This window comes from Micromys minutus (assembly GCF_963924665.1).
Source record: "Micromys minutus genome assembly, chromosome: 19".
NCBI classification, from domain to species: Eukaryota; Metazoa; Chordata; class Mammalia; order Rodentia; family Muridae; genus Micromys; species Micromys minutus.
The window spans coordinates 10172525-10189889 of NC_137954.1; the positions used below are offsets into that span (position 1 = coordinate 10172525).

The 17365-nt window shown below is 44.1% G+C and overlaps 1 protein-coding gene across 1 annotated transcript in view; it reads left to right on the forward strand.

Annotated features, from left to right (window-relative positions):
* Positions 1-4212: 4212 nt before the first annotated feature.
* AOX1 (aldehyde oxidase 1) overlaps positions 4213-17365 on the forward strand; it is a 68914-nt gene continuing 55761 nt past the window's right edge. Inside the window, exons 1-2 of the mRNA XM_080933011.1 lie at positions 4213-4283; positions 13856-13913. Coding sequence (XP_080789137.1) covers positions 4242-4283; positions 13856-13913 — 100 coding nt within the window. The 5' untranslated portion in view covers positions 4213-4241. The remainder of the gene's footprint in view (positions 4284-13855; positions 13914-17365) is intronic.

The following is a 17365-nucleotide window of genomic DNA, read 5'->3' on the forward strand; positions in this document are numbered from 1 at the left end:
TGCACTTTACCAAAGTCACACAATTAGCAAGCTTTAGCTGATGGAGGTACAAACACTTCCTTAGATAACTTCTGGCTAATAAAGGGAGACCCACTAATTTGTTCTCGAACACTTGAGGTAGTCCTTGAGATGTCCTAGGATGACAGGTTTGAGACCTGCTTATTGTAGGAGAACAAGGCACACCTTCCTGACATTGAGGGTGCCATCTGTACTGCTAGAACATGCCTGTGCACTGGAGCTGGAGGCCTTGTGGAAGGAGTGTTTCCGCTGTGGGTTGGGCTGCTTCTCTGACGGTGCTCATGCTCCAGGGGTGCCGTTGAAGACTTCTGACCTGGGAGTCCTCCGACAGCATAGTTTTTCCTTTTCTTCTACATTTTAAGAGTTTTCCTTTATTTTATTTTATTTTATTTTTGCAAATTACTTCATATTTTATAGCCAGTCTCTTTCTTTTACTACTGGTAGAATCTGATCCACACTTAAACAGATGTTTCCAGGTTATAAAAATACCCATGGTTTTAATTTTTAAAAGCATTTTAAATTGTGTGTGCATGCTGTGGAACATGTGGAGGGCCTGCTTTTTCAACTCATCTGCTTTGCTCTTTATCCACTGAGCCATCTTGGTGAGCCCTACATTTAATTTTCAGACTGATATAGAGCTTATTGTATGGTGTGAAGTATACCTGTAATATTTTACTATTTCCCAAGTAATTTGTTGATTTAAGAGTTCGTATCTATTTACTGATTTGAAGTTTTTAGTGTTGTGTTCCCGTGTATGTGTCAGTTGTTGATTTTCTTATATATATCATCTATTTTGCAAATCTTTTAATACATTTACCATTAGGCATTTTGTCCTGTGGGGTTGGCACAAGTGAGGCTTTCTCTTTGGTTCTCCTAATTTACTGTTTGCATATATTAAAATTACTGAGTTTTGTATGTTGATTAATAAACCCTGTTATGGCTTATAACAGTATTTTTCAGACCAAGCAAACGGTATTCTTGAACCAAGCTATCTGACCCCATTTTTGTGTTCTATGACTAATACAAGTTCCTTGCTCAAAAGCCATGAGTTGGCGAGAACGAAACCAGTTTGCTCGAGGTCAGAAACTTTGGAAGGTGGTAGAACAATTATATTCATCTCTCAGGACAAAGACTATCTTTGGGGTCTCTGCTTTATAGGAGGGGCAAGAGGGCAAGGCAGAAAGGAAGGGAAGGGAGCAGAGGAGGCAAGGGGCACCCTATATTCTGGGCAGTCTTCATCCTGGGTGTGTTTTCTCTTTGCCAGAAAATCTTGATAAAGCAACTAAGTTAAAATTCTTAGGCTGGTCCCTGTATTCTTCATTTAAAAGAAACCGTGGTTTCTTTTTCACCATTAATACCCAAATACCTGCTGGTACACCTTAAAAGTGGAAAGAGGGTTGATCTGTGGTTGGGTGTCCTTGCCAGGTGATGGGGACATGTGACAGAGAAAGTTCATCTCAGAAAGGAAGCAGGCAGATTAGGGTCCTGTGACCCACTTTCACCAGCTAGAGCCACCTGCAGAAAGAGGGCCACCAGCTGGCGGGGGGGGGGGGGCAAATATTGAAAAGAAGCCTGTGGGGCGTCTATATCCAGAGGGTTACAGGTAAACACGCTTCACTGCAAGTTAATCACTATTTCACCTGTAATCAACTAGACTGGCAAATAAATGCTTGGTCCGAAGTTTGACAAGTCTGAAGATCAGATAACATGGAATCTTTAAACCTAGAGAAAAGATACTGGTTAGTGAATTTGAGATCCTTCCCTAAGAAGTTCGCCTGCAGTTAATCATTAACAAAAGTATCTTTTGCTGGTGAACAGGGAGAAACAACAACAGAACCTGTTTTAAAACACCAGGCAGCTTCATCTACAGCTAAGCCATATTAAGTCAAAGCAAATGGAGCTGAAGAGTTATTTTCCTTGACTATAACTCTTCAGGCTTTCTTAGCTTTCTTAGTCATGTCTGTTTCCTGAAAATGTTCGTTAGTGCTAGAAACTGTCTTTCTTGTTCTTACATTCTAAGTTTCTAAGTTCCCAAGAATGCCTCTCCTAAAAAAGATGGTGGTTTTTAATGGCCAGATAAACCTGTACTATAATTGCATTGTAGCATAAACTATTATTATTTAAGTGGTTTTTGAAAAGTCAGTTGGAACTGACTTTGTCAAATGCTGCTTAGCACTGACAGAAATTAGATAAGCAACCAACCCAGAGATAAAAGTCCATAATTAGTTTCCTGTACTCTAAAGAACTAAGAAGGCAAGGGGAGGGGGGCCCTGGAGTATCACAGAAGAGGCTCTAGGAAGCAAAAGGATGGAATTGAGAAAGCATGAGCCCCGGGCCTCTCTTGTTGCTGGTGTTCATGAGGGGTGTGAGGGCACTGCTCTTACTTCGGAGCCAGCAGTTGCTACTGGAGTCAGGGGCTGCCAGGGTGACTGCTGTGTCCCCACTGCCCAGAACAATGTGGCATGTTTTTCTTACTGCTTTCCATATGTCTAAGACCCTGCATTGCTGGAGACTAAAGGGGCCTGACAAGAGAGAAAGATGATTTGCAAAATCCTGGCTTTAGGCAGAGTAGAGAAACACTAATAGCACACACACACACACACACACACACACACACACACTAGGAATATTTGTCAGTGCACTGATAAGAAAACACCCATGGATCTGTGGATCTTGAAACCTTGTGTTTTAGTCTTTAGCTTTGTTTGAAAGAGGCTATCACTGTACCTAGGGTGGTTTGACGTCTGCTGGTTTCAAACACATGATATCCCTATCTTGGTGTCCAGAAGCTGGATCACAGTGGGATCCTACACAACTGGCTAAAGTCCACTGTTTAATGCACGGCAGCCATTGTCTAGCTGTCACTTGACACTTGCCTATATGATACCAAGACTGAAATTTTCTGTTCTTTGCTAGTGAACTGTCTAGGGGGCACTAGAGGAGGGAAGAACGAGAAAGAACAGGCCTCCACTTGCTCCTTCCTAACTGCTTACATTTTCTGTGGGTTTCCCCTTAGGAACTGCATTTTGCCCAACAGTACCAGTTGGGTGTAGTCTCCAGCTAGCTTCAGTACTCCCAGCATCGGCCTTATGCTCGAATCGGCAGCTGCACACCTCTGTCAGAGGCCTCGGCTGTCTTTTCGCTGGACTCCTTCCTTGCCCTCCGATTTAGAAATTTCAGGTCTAGCTCTTGAAAACCTCTCTCCTGGGGTATTGGCAAGGACTGAGCAGTGCCCTTCCTCAGAGGGCTCCCAGATATCTAGGTTTTAATTAATCCAGGGCCTTCCCTTCCCTGCCACAGTTGCACATCACTAGAATTGCATCTTGAGCAGAATGTGCTGCCTGGAGGGAGACTTGTAAAGAAGTCTTAAAATCTCCACTGGTTTCATTGGTAATACTGATGCTTTTGTTTTTAAATAGATTTACGGACAAAGTAAAGAAAATAGCTTAATTGCTTTATATTTATTTTATGTGTATGGGTGTTTTGTCTGTGTGTATTTTTATGCCTGTGTATGTGTGTTTGTGTGTGTATGTACATGTGTATATATGCATATGTGTGCAAATCTGTGTGTGTGTGTGTCCGAGCTCGCACTCGTGCCTGTGCACTCGTGCATGCCTGGGGCCCTGGGCTGTTAACCAGAGAAACCCTGTGTGATGGGGGAATGGGGCAGAGGGTGGATATTGTTTTGCATCAATAAAACGACCTGGGGTCATATACTAAGTAAAACGAGGTCTGAAAACAATTTGGTCTCCTTCCAGACTTGACAGGTTTTATAAAGCAGTTTCTAAAATGTAAAGAAAGCCAAAAAGTAACGTTTAAGGGTGCGTTAAAAGTAACTCTTGGGGTGTGATTCAGCAGTACAGCCAGGCTGCCCTCCCCCTAAACAAACGGAGAGGATTTGGATGAACTGTAGACCACATCCAACAGACAGGCATTGGCACAGAACACTAAAGCAATGACTCAGGATTTCCCGAGGCTGGCTGCAGTGCAGTGAGGACCGAACCGTCCGTCCCATCGATGCCAAAAAACCAAAGATTTCAATGTGTCTCGTGTCTCCTGCGCTGGCAAACTCAATAGTGTCAGGAAAGTTTTCCCTTTAGGGCAGAGAACTTTCTGGGAGGGTGGAGACCTAGAGGCGCAGGCAAGCCCCGCCCTGTGGCCTCGGGCAATTTATTCTCTCCCAGGGCTGGCACTGCTTGGGATCTGCTAGGGACCTTGGCGTCATGGACCCCCCGCAGCTGCTCTTCTACGTGAATGGCCAGAAGGTGAGCGCCCGCGGGGAGGGCAGGTAGATTCCTGCACCAAGTCCCAGGCCCCATAATGGGGCCTTTCCCAGACTGTGCCCGCTTTCTCTGAGACCTTAGTATGGGGTCTCATTATGGGTCCTCAGCATAGGACTCTGAATTCTAAAACGTGGCAGGTCTCAAAGGAGATCGAATTATCTTTCAGACTTTTCGCGTCTGACCAGCGCATGCAAGACTAAGAGTTTCAGAAATGTCTGAATCGCAGGGCCTCCCCCTTCCAGACAGGGAGCATCCAGACCTTCCCTCCCTCAAAGCCCCAGCGGATAACATCTTCCAGCACAACTGAGTAGCCTCAGTTCTCAGCTTATCAGGGCGAGTGATACCCAGCCTTGACAGGGCCCCAGAGACGCACTGGTTCTAGCTACCCTGTGATTTCTCAGATGAAGTTGTAACCTGGTAAAGCCAAAGCAAGCTCCCGGCACAGCACAGCTGCCAGAATCGGGACCCCTGCTGAGTGTGGCATTTTGTTTTATTTGTATGTGCACTTTGGCTCTGAAGACCTTTATGGCTGCTCTTGGCAAAGGCTTGTTGCCTGGGGACAGCAAAGGCCCTGGGCATTGCTTAAAGCAAGCTATCTTGAAGTGGCCCAGCTCGTTGGGAATGTTCTCAGTATAAACTGATAGTGCTTTGAGTGCAGACGGAGACCTGTTGTCCAAAGGGTCATTGCTGCTCCTTTGGATGCACTTGTGTTCCCTGTAACTGGCTTGGGACAGCCAGAGCCCCTGCCTTAGCTGGCACTGGCTGACCCTCAGGCAGCCAAGGAAGGTTTAGCACCAACCAAGGCCTTCGTGTATGAGGCCTCTTCTGAGGCTATGAGTTGTTCACACAGCTGTAGTTTTGTAATGTGTTTGCTTCCTTGCAGAACAAGGTCTCCCGAATTACATAAGCCCCCATGAGAAAGTTTATGAGTCCCTGCTTCATAGCCCTCAAGTGGGATAGATGGATCCTTAATGAGATCCATTCGGGCCCTGCAGGACCCACATGAAGGTGAGCTAGGATAATGGGGTGCAATGGTTGCCCTGCTCCTTTGGGTTTTCTTTTGCATAACAGAAGAAGCTGGAGGAGTGTGTTCTGTCCTTAATAAAAAAACCCATAGCAGATCTGCCGCCCGCTGAGATAACCTCTTGGAAGGCAGACTCCTTTAGTAACAGGGTGAAGCTACTTCCTGCAGAAGGGGCAATCATGAATATTCAGTGTGTGTTTTCATGAACATCCTAACAGACACTAAACTATGTTTGGTTTATGGGACAGAGCAAACCACAGAAACCATGTGACCCTTACTGGGGTGGAGTTGGCACTGTGCCGGGAAACAGCCAACAGGCACATAAATAAATGGTGTCAGGCAGCAGCAGGTGCCAGAGTGATGAACAGGAGCTGATGGGGTGGATGGGGGGATGCTTTGGCTTTTCAGAGCAGAGGCCATTGGAGCAGTGTGTGGGATGAAGTAGGACCCAGTCAAGCACACATGTGCACACATACACACATATATGTGTATACAAATATACACATACACATACATACATATATACACATATATATGTGTATACAAATACACACATAGATACACACACATGTATACACATATATATGGGGAAAGAAATTTCAGACAGAGATATCCAGGTGAAAAGGTCCTAGAGCAAGAGAATGTTTACATACTCTGGGATAGATTGTTAGGGCTGGAGGTGTGGTCAGGACCCTGAGCACAGCTTTATAAATGATGCTAAGATTCTAGAGCAAACAGGAGAGTTCTTAACAGATAGCACAACTTTATGCTCTATTGATTTTAAAGAATAAATGGGTCCTTTCTTACCTGCAACTCACTTTTAGTCCACTGTTAGCAATGCTGGACCTCCAGGTGCTTCAGACTGGGGTCCTGGGATCAAAAGTTCTGTGAACACTCTAGAAATACTGGTTTAATTTTCTTTTCTCCATTTATTTATTTGTTTATTTATTTATTCCTTCACCTCACATTCTGACCACGGCACCCTCATCCTAGTCTCCAGCTCACACGGCCCCTCTTCCCATCTGCCCTTTTTCTTCACCTCTGAGAAGGGCAAAGTTTCCCTGGGATATCAACCCACCCTGGCATCTCAAGTCACTCACTGCAGGACCAGCACATCCTCCCCCACTGAGGCCAGATAAGACAGCCCAGTTAGGGGAACAGAAACCACAGGCAAGAGACATATTTAGTGACAGTTCCCACCCCAGTTGTTAGGTGGCCCGCACAAAAACCAAGTTGTACATTTGCTACATATGTGCCTAAGTTTGGGCCCCATATGCTCTTTGGATGGTGGTTCAGTCTCTGGGAGCCTCCAAGGGTCCAGGATAGTTTGATTTTGTTCTTGTGGAGTCCCCGTCCTCTCTGGATTTCTCAGTCCTTCCCCCACCCTTGTATTAGACTTCCCATGTTCTGTCCAATGTGTGGCTGTGAGTCTCTGCAGAGGACAGCCATGCCAGGCTCCCATCTGCAAGCATAACAGAGAATCATTAATAGTGTCAAAGGTTGATCCCTGGGTCTCAAGTTGGGCCACTTATTGGCCATTTTCTGTCTCTGCTCCACCTTTTGGCCTCTCCCCTGCCAACAAACAAACCGAAAACCCCACCATGTAAGCCAGATAATTGCTTCTAGTGTATCTGCACATAGGCATTCTCTGTTATAGTCTCTTATTCAACTTATGACTAAACTTATGTGCACACTCTAAGGGAATTTTTGTTGTTGTTGATTGTTGTTTTGTTTTTACCTTGTGAACGGAGGCTCTGAGAGTTGCCCAAGTACTGAGAGCAAAGGGCACAGAGAAGACCCCTCCTCTTTTCTCCTGAGACTTCAACTTAGCACAGTTCCCTGTGGAGGCTTTGCCGAGCCTCCTGCTGTGTCACTGTGAGGTGCTGACTGGAGGCTGCAGAGGCCAGTCTTAAAGTGTCTCAGGCAGATCAGCTGCAGAGGCAGAGTACCTTTCACCCAGGACAGATAGCAAATGGGCCTCTGGGTGGAGATAAAATGGGCTATGACTCCTCCCTAGATGAACTCATTTCTAGAATTATTACTCTTCTGAGTATCATGACAGACAGTTTATATATGCATTATAATATTGTAGATTTTGAGACAATATTTATACTTTTAAGAAACATTTTAAAGAGTCAAATCGAAATCGAAAGTGTTGGAGTCCAGGAGTCGCCTCACAAACCACATGAACCCCGATCTCACTCAGACAGGGATAGTTTATTAGGACTGATCCATCAGGGTAATAGTACACACGGACCTGGGAGCTGAACTATGACCCTGAGTCAAGATCCTATAGGGCTTTTAAAGCCCAAGATCTACAAACATTTGTGTCAAGACAGAACACCAGTCACGATTTAGGGAGTGGGGATTTCCCTGGGAACATGTCTGTGTTTTACACTTATCCTGTTCCCACTAGTTGGGTTATTCAGCTGTGATGGGGGACGTACCTTGCCAAACATTCCTGCCTTCACTTCCTCACCTGGCTGTCAGTTACCCATGTACATGTCTCCTTCTGCCAAGTAGGAGGTCAGTTCCCAGGGGGGTCTTGGGAACTTAAGCTTTACTTGACCCCTACTCAAAATGGAAGTTTTATTCCAAATAGCTTCTTATAGTATAGTGCAGGTGTCTCTCTTCTATCGGCAAATCACATAAAAACTCATGCACAGCTGCAGGGAAGAGCTGCCGGGCAGTGGGTTAGGGTCCAGGTTTATTGTGGGTCACTATACAAAGCAGTTCTACTGACTTCTGTTGTGATTAATTTTCACGAATACCAAGGCACAGAACATCCTGCTAACAGTAGTAACAGTATGTGAGAAAGTGTCCTTAGGACATTAGTAACAGCACAAAATGGCAGGCCGGGCAGGTAACAGTTACCTAGGCCCTAACACTTTACCTAGGCCTTAACAAAAAGATTATGAGATCAGGGGCAATAGGATAGTCCCTTATTCTTTGTTGGGGTCCAGGAATAGCCCCACAAACCACACAAATGCCCATCTCAGTCAGACAGGGATGGTTTCTTGAACACACAGCCTATGACCCTGGTTAGGACTGTAGCCCAGATGGGACTGAGCCACAGCAATGAGCACCCTTCTCTGTCAGCTTCTAAAGGAAAATAAAACACACAAAACCACAGTGAGCGCATGCGCAGGAAGTGCCTCCAGGTGTTCCACCCTGTCTCCAGCCATTTTAGACCCAACAGTTCACACTGACCTTTAATTTGATGGGTCCTACATAAAGCTTTGTGGAATTTCTTAAGATTAACGCACCTCAGAACATACAGAACGTAACAGGGGATGTGGTGAGCGTGACCTTACTCTGAGTCAGGTTATTTTCTGTGTCAGTGACTGCGACCGTATGAAATAGCTGTAGGCATGGCACAGAATGGCTACAGCTGTGCTAGGGGCCGACATCAACCACTTCTGTTTTCCTTTGACCCACGCCAGCTGGCTCTTCTGATATGAGATAGAGATTTTGGGTTTTTCTTTAACAAGTATGCCTGGGTTCAGAGAAGGAGAGAACCAAAGCCAGTTTTAATTTTTAATTTAATTGGGACCACCTAAAGACCATTTGCAACTAATCTCTGTAGAGGGCAGCAAAGACAAGCTGCAAGTGGCCACTTGGTCAGCTTTCCCCCCCCCCCCATCACACTCTCCTGATGATGCATCCCTTTTCTTCAAATGTCGCACTTGTCCAGTGCTCTCCGGATTCCTTAGTTGGATGCTTTTATTATCCTGGAAGGATAAAAACAAAACCCTGCCCCAACCCTAATTCTGTGGGGGGGTTCCTTTTTTTGGCAGGTTATAGCTTTACCTAGAGCAAAATGGTTTTTTGGCACCATGAAAAGTATCTTTCAATTGAATTTTTAAAAATCTTTGAAAATTTGAAAGCAAATATAACCTTAATATGTGTGGCTAAATATACCTATAGTCTCCTTTCTCTTTCTACATAAATTCAAAATGTAAAAGTATTTATTTTTAGATCACAAAGGACATTCACTTTGAATTTCACTCTGCCTTTTGCAAGTGGCTTTTAAATTTAAATCATGGCAATTTTTTCGTGCCTGCCTCTCCTCGGGAGTGTTGGGATGAAAGGTGTGAACCATCATCACCTGGCTATGGATTTCTTGTAATAGGTATTCTCACAGTGTTGTCCTGGTTTAGTTTGGTTCTCTGTTACCCCTTAGTTTTTAGTGTTAGGGGTAAACATCCAAGTTTTTTTTATTATATGCATAGCCTATCATTCTTGCTGACTTATTTTGAATTTGCTCCCTGGCAAGTTTTAATATCCTTAAATTAATAGTGTTAACTAGACACGATGTCAATTTGTCCACCACTTCATTATTTTCAGGTCTTTCTGTCTGTCTTGCCTGTATGAGCTACACTGAATGTGACGTCTTTGCTAGGTTTTGCCATTTTCATTCATGCCTCCAATGGCCAGATAGGTATCTTTGTCAGATCGTGGTTTTCCATCTTGATGACCATATAGCCGCTATACCATTGTGCACACGCCATGAACTGGAGAAGGCAGAGATTTCCCCTTCGCTTTCCTGGTTGTTTGTCTTCTAGCCAATAGTGCTATGCTGATTTTGTGCCTCCTTCCTTGGTATTGGCCATTCCATCCCTGGTCTATAGGCTGCCACTTCCCATTAGTTTCTATTCCATCAATGGTTGATAAGTCATCGGTAAACCATGCATTGGCCAAATGTTGTGACCATACTCTCGGTTCCCACACTTCAATAGGTGCCTCTTTGGGGGAGCAGGCCATGAGAAAATTAAGTAACTGAGTAAGGAAAGTCACAGACCCCTTTGCTACCACATCGTGATCATGAAGGAGTTCACATAGGTTCCAGTTCCACTGTTACACCTTTTCTTCCAGGGCTAAGCCTGTGAAGGACTTTCTCTGCCTTCGGATGGACCCAATCCATCACTGTAAGAGGACCTTACATCCTCTTACTCCTTATGACCCTAGGGTTGGCCATGGCTGAATATGTTCTCCATGCCTCACAAAATGTCCAGATTGGTCTCTCAAAGAGAAAATATTTGTTCTCCATATACAGAAAGTGTTTGCAATAGAAGCTGAAAGGCAAATGTTGGTGGACTCAGTTTTTACTTTATGAAGAGTGCCCAGTTGCCAATTCACCAATTAATATAATACCCATAGTTAGGGTATTGATCAAGGTTGCGCATAGAGACGAGCTTACCAGCAGTCACGAAAGCGGCTCTTTGTTCTTTCTTAGCTGCCATTCTAGTAACGCTACAGAGGGTTTTGTAATAATCTGTAAATGTGGTGTGTAATTTTTCTAGTGTGCAAACATACCAATTAGGAGCTATACCTGAATTTTTTTTCCTTTGGTTGTGGGATTAAAAGTGTGTACCATCACCACTTTGTTCACTGTGACTCTAGAATTTAGAAAACAATTAATTTATAGGGATCTGCCTGTCTCTACCGGGATTAAAGGTCTGGGCTACCACCACTGTTCTCAAAACTTCTTTTCTTAGCTCCAAATCACTCTAACTTTTAAAGATTTAGAAAACAAGTTTGAACTGTAGTAGCCATTTGAACTTACTTAAAACATTTAAAATCTCTTAACTGTGTTTTTAATACCAAACAACAAAAAATATCCTTTTTATTTAAGAAGAAAACTCAAAGGCATACGTCCAAGATGGTGTGAGCCATGAGGCAATCTACATTCTAACATGGAATTAAAACAGGTGGTTTAAGAACCCCCCCCCCCCTTTTAATTTTATGCCAGGCCTTTGGTAAATTATCATTTGAAAATATTGTTTTTTATTTTATTTTTTATTTTTCCATGCCCAGTTGACCCTTTTAAAGCTGGTGTGCTTTGTACCTTTGAAAGGCCACCAGCTGTCATACCCCGCTTGACTACAACCCAAATGGTCTGTGGCCGTTTTTAATAACACCTTTTAAGATTTTCTGCCTCACAAGCATTCTTTATCTTATGGTTTGTTTCTGAGATTGAAGGAATATTAATCTGTGTTTTCCATTGCTGCAACCAACCACATTCCCGTACATTCATGGCTATGTTAGCCACATATGGCTTTAATTTCCCTCTTTGTCCTCTTGGCCCTATGCACTTGAGATTAAGTTCCAGTCCCTAGAAGCTGAACATTTCCCTCCCGAAGAGGCCAATCTGGATGCCAAGACTTTGGTGAAATTATTGCTACATCTGCTTCTATGTCTCTGAGTCTTCAGTTTCAGTTCCATGTATTTGTGTCTTTAGCTTTGGTCTCTAATCATGTGCAGCAGTTTTCCAAGGCACTTGTTTTCTGGTCTCTCCTGAATATTTTGTTTTACTTCCTGAACCTGTTCTGTCCACAATTACATCCAGAGCAGTGTTGTTTCTTAACAATATGCATTAAATATTTCAATGGCTCTGTGGATGATTTTCTCTGACAGACAGGGAGAGATTGATCCAATTTGGTATCAGGCCTGCTGGAGGCCCCCTAGGGCGTTTCCCAAAGGTGAAGGGTTACCTTGCCTGTCCCTTGCTGACCCACGTTCAATAGTCCAATGCCAGCCTTTGCCAACCTTCTGCATGCTCCAGAAGGCTAGGGCCTTCTAAAAACAAACAAACAAACAAAAACATTGTTTCTAGAAATATCTTGCTTATAATCTCTTTTCCAATAACCCAGGTTACCACAATTAAAACATCAGACATTTTGATTTTTCTTAAAACTTTTAGAAATTACTTTTCCTATCAGAGTGACATTATAAACGTGAGCCGAATCTGTATTCCATATTCTATTCATCTACTGGTGCTGATCTCGCCTTTCAAGGCCTCATCACCCTTTTTTAAATTCTGAATTAGCATTTTCAAAAGCCAAAGATTTGACTAATATTCGTCTGACTTCTTAATCTGATACTACTCTTTCTACAGCTGAAGTCAATCTTTGCATAAGATCAGTGAAGCCTTCTTTTGGGACTTACATAATTTCACTAAACGACTCAGCCTTCTTTCCTGATTCTTCAACTTCCTTTCAACTGGTTGCTTGCCCTCCCTCTTGACCTGTGGTTGACTTTATTTAATCCTGTTTACAGTATTCAAGCAGAAAGCTCTTGGATTAATGGTATGTGCTGGACACAAGCCCCACCACAACTAGAAACAGGACTTTCTAGTAAACAATACAGTCTCAGGGTTCTCAGCGTGATCAAATATCCTGCAATATCGTGGCAAGCAGGCAGAACGGCCAGACTAATATTTTAGAGCCATCACTCCAACAGGCTAGGCGTGCAGATGGCAGAGGGAGGTGCGGAGTTCTGTGAGACAGCTGTTGTGATTGTGAAGGTTCCGGGTGATGAAGGCTGGGGGTGACTGTGTAGCAGAGGGTACACAGAGAATCATTTTCAGACATTCAAGGAGAAGAACGTGGTGAACCTGATTGCAGTGGATGGAAAGAAGGAAAAAGCTGGAAATAACCCAGGTTTCAAAACTTAGGTGTCCAGGCCAAGAATAAGGTTGTGAGTGGATTGGGGGAAAAGAGAGACAAGGGTAAGTTTGGTGAATTAACATTGTCTGAAGGCCAAACTTATCCTAAGGAAGGTGTGTGTGTGTGTGTGTATGTATGTATGTGTGTGTGTGTGTGTGTGTGTGTGTGTGAATATACTCTTCTGTATTATAGGTTACTCTATCGTTTGCTTAGTCCTTCAAGTGCCTGAGTAGAGTTGCAGGGGAGGGTCAGCAATGGAATGTATGCCTTCTCTTCCTTCTTTCCCCAAAGGCCAAAGTACCATGTATGGAGAAAGTTCATATGAGTATTTAAGGAAGCCATGCTTCTTTTTGATTGCTCTGTGAATGCCGAAGGAATCTCAAATCTATTAGGCAGGAGAGCAGAAGAGGGGATCAGCTGGGGATAAATAGGAACAAAGTAAAGATGCTACAAATCCATCTCTTTATGTGCTAACTTGAAACATTACATTTTTTATTTTATGTGCATGGGTATTTTGCTTATACATGTATGTCTGTGCAGTACATGTGTGCTTAAAACAATGCTTTTCACAAATTTAATCAAAATGAGAAGCAGGTTTTCATGACCAGCAGTTGTATTTCAGTTTCTGCACCTGACTGCTTGTCAGCTTAGTTGCTTAAGTGTGCCTGGTTGTGCAGGCACGAGTGGCTGCTCAGTGCACACATTTACTGCGTTTGTTTGGGTGTTTGCAGGACTTGGTTGACTGTGATCTCTGTGTACTCAGAAAAAAAAAAATCTCTGCTCTGCCAGCCGCTCTTCTCTCTGTTCCTGCTTTTCCCCTTCCCCACCGTTCCGTTCCATTGTCTTTCCAGAAGTGGGCAGAGTTATTAGTTCGCCCATGAGTGGAAATGGCCACCACCTTAGGGAACAGTGATGATTCGGGCTAAGGGATAGTTAGGGTTGGAGATTTACCCTTTCACCTGTCTGTTGGCGTTTGCTTATCACAGGGGCATTTCTCGAAAATCAGCAGGGCCCTTCTGGTGTGAACATAACAGCACACCAGCTCTCATTTCTCTGCACACAATTATGTTTCTCTTACACAGGTGGTAGAACAAAATGCAGACCCTGAAATGATGCTTTTACCGTACCTGAGGAAGAACCGTATCCTTTGCTGTGTATTGGGAGGGTGTGGGCTTGTATGTGTTAAGTCCGTGAGCCTATGAGAGTGTATGCGTGTGTGCATTTATATGTGAACATATGAGTACATATACATATATGTACATATATGCATATATACATATCTACATATCTATATACATATATACATATACATGTATACACATATACACATACACAAACACACATATGGAAGTCTGTAGCATCCCTGAGTATGCATTTGCATGTTCTTGTGTGTGAGTTTGGGAGAAATATGAATGTGTTGTTGAGTGTGAATCTTTGTGTGAGCTTGCGCAAGGGTTTGTGTGTGTACATGTGTGTTTGAAATATAAGATGTTTGAGTTTGTGTGTCTGGGAGTGTTGTGTGTGAGTGAGTGTTACTGTGGAAGAATGTGTGTGTTTGAGTAGGAGTGAGTACACAAATATGTGCATGCATGTAAGTGTGAATGAGTGTGAATGTATGCCAGAATGTGTTAGGTATGTGTATGAGCCTCTGTGTGTGTGTGTTTGAATATGTATTAGTGAGCCTGTGAATGTGTGTGCAAAATGGTTTACAAGTGTGTTTGTGTGTGAGTTTGTGGGATTAGGAATATGTGAGAGTTTTTGAGTGTGTAGGGGTGTGATCACATGTTCCAGGACAGGAATCTGGTAGGAAGCAGGGAGATGCCTACCATACCTTCCCGAGTTCAAGTTATCGGAACAGAGTTCTCCACGCTATGAGGTAGCTCCGTAGACACTGAGTATTCAGTCAATAAACTTCGCCTTCTGTTAAAGTATTTAATCTCTGGTCTGCTCTAAGGAAGTGGTATGGACCTATTTTTCCACGGTGAACAACCAATACATGGTTTGGAACCCAGGATTGTCTCTCTCATCAAGAACCACTGTGAGGGTGGGGTGGGCATGGGAGAAGCCTTTGTCTACAGAGCCATGCAGTCTAAGACTCCCACAGAAAGCCCTTCCACACTCTGGACTCGCCTCGACTTAGCCATCCCACTGATTTCCAGTGACTGGACACCCTAGACCTTGGGAATCTCAGCTATGCCTCAGCCTATGGCATTTCTCACTAGGGCTGAGGCCCCTGCCCAAGGCTGCGTTCTCCCACCCCGAGTGTATCAGTGCTTCCCGACACCCAATGGCAGCACAGGGTGAATGCAGTCTAGAGTTCCGTGTTCGGTCTGCCTGGTGAAATTCCCACACCCCAGCAGCGAGGCAGAATGCAGAACCACAGATGCACACACACACACGTGATGTGAGAGTGTTTGAGTGTGTGTGTGTGTGTGTGTGTGTAAGTAATGAATGTACAGATTTGAGAAAGTGAGGCATAACTTTGTGTAGTGTGTTTGAGAACGAGCGTGCATGAGTCTGAATGAGTGTGGTAGGACAGTCTCTTGCCCTCTGTGTTAGCACTAATTAGATGGTATAAAACAGAGAGCAAGGGGAGTTACACAGAACGCTGTTTAAGAGCACTCACTGATCATTCTCTGTGATTAACAGACAGTGTGCTTTAGCTTCAAGGGCTGGAGAAAGGAAACACCAAAGTCTTCTGAAAGCAAACGGAAAATGGAAAATGACATTTGAAAATATGATATTATCTGCATTTCGTGGTCTGTTACGCACGAACTCCAGAGGCTGGCCTTCCCACTTCATCATATGCAAAACTTGAGAGTTATTAGTATATTTTTCCACTGGGGATAGGGAAATTTCAAGCAAGAGCATAGAAGAAATATCAGTACTTCCAGACACATGAGTTTGATCCAGAAAGCCATCCAAGACCTTTAACCATCAGGACAACTATACTGACTCTCTGAATATCCACAGCACCTATGTGTGGTAGTTTTTAGAGCTTGGTGCACTGTGAATGCTAGAAACCCAGAGTGCAAACAGGATAGAAGGTAGAAGTTTGTTTATTTTTCTCACTGGCTTTGTTCCTGTTTTCCGGGAAGCAGACACGGGAAAATACAGTTGCATGTGAGAGCATTGTGTTAGGAGAGCCAGAGAAGACTTGCTGGATGGACCATTAAGGTACAGGGCAAGTCCAACCTGGGAAAGGATTCAAGGAAAGAATGAGGGGGAAGGGACAAGGCATATACGTCAAAGCTACTGGTGACGGTTAACAAGGACACCATTTCTCATAGAAAATGGACTCACTAGCCATAGGGAAGGAAGTCACAGTGGGAGGAGCTTGAAGTGGCTGGTCCCACTACATCACAGTAAAAAAGCAAAGAACAGTGGGTGCATGTGTGCATGCTGCTGCGCCATTCCCCTTCTTACAGAGTCCGGGACCCCTTCACAGGGAATGACCCACCTGAGGTTAAGGTCTGCCACAAGCTAACATACTCAGGACAGCCCTCGCAGGCATGCCCAGAGGCCCATCTCCTAGCTGGCTCTAGAGCTCATCAACACGCAAGCATTAACCACGGTAAATCCTGCTACCTTTGTGTCTTCCACCCTGCTCAGCAGGAAGCTTTCACCTATGGAGATGTGCAGGTGAGGTCCACCCTCTACTGAATTTCAGCAAATAGAAAGAGGTCATGAAAAAGAAAGGGTTCCTTGCTCCTGAGGACCCTGCTCCCCTGGAAGTCATAAATAATATTTATATTTACATCTTACTGTCCAGAAGCATCAACTACCCCATGAAGTAACTTTTGAGCCCCAGAAGCTCCCTGACTTTAAGACGCTGGTTCTGAGCCTTTCAATGACCCAGGGAGCATACCAATGTACCAACTGTAATGGCTGTTCCCAGTTGTACCCAACTTGTCTGTTTCCAGAATGAACTACAATCCAGAAATAGAGGGGGCACACTTGTGGTCTAGGTCTTGAGGCTAGAAAACATAGACTTTTGATCCAGATTTTGAAACATAGAGGTTATAAAAGGCTTAGGCTCAGGCAAGGTTGGACACACCTTTAATCCTAGGAGAAAGAGGTATGCACGCACATGCACGCGCGCACGCACACACACACACACACAGTTTCCTACTGGAAACTTTGGTTTTCTACTCTGGTCAGCTCTGTGTGACTGAAATCAGAGGTCTATTCTACTATAGACGAAAGGGGGAACAGATCGGAGGGGACAGACAGTTGGATGTTTTGACTCACAAGAAGCAGACGGATGATTTATTGTGTTTCAGAGTGACACAAAAATTTCATAACAAATTTATGACATTTTGCACTGCGCATCTCTTCAGAGACCTACATAATGATGAAGGCAAACATCCAGGGCTACTACACAGTGCAAATTCTCAAACACTTGCCCGCATAGACTCTTCCTTCTTTGGCCTGGCCCTCTTTTTTGTAGCCTGTGTCCCAGCTTCATACAAAGGGCAGGTGTAAGCTCTAACAGGCCAACGGAAGCAGGACTCAAGTGGTGGCAGTTGGCAAATTCACACTGGACTTTCCTGAACCTCTATATGGAACTTTCTAAGGTCAGGGCTGTTCTA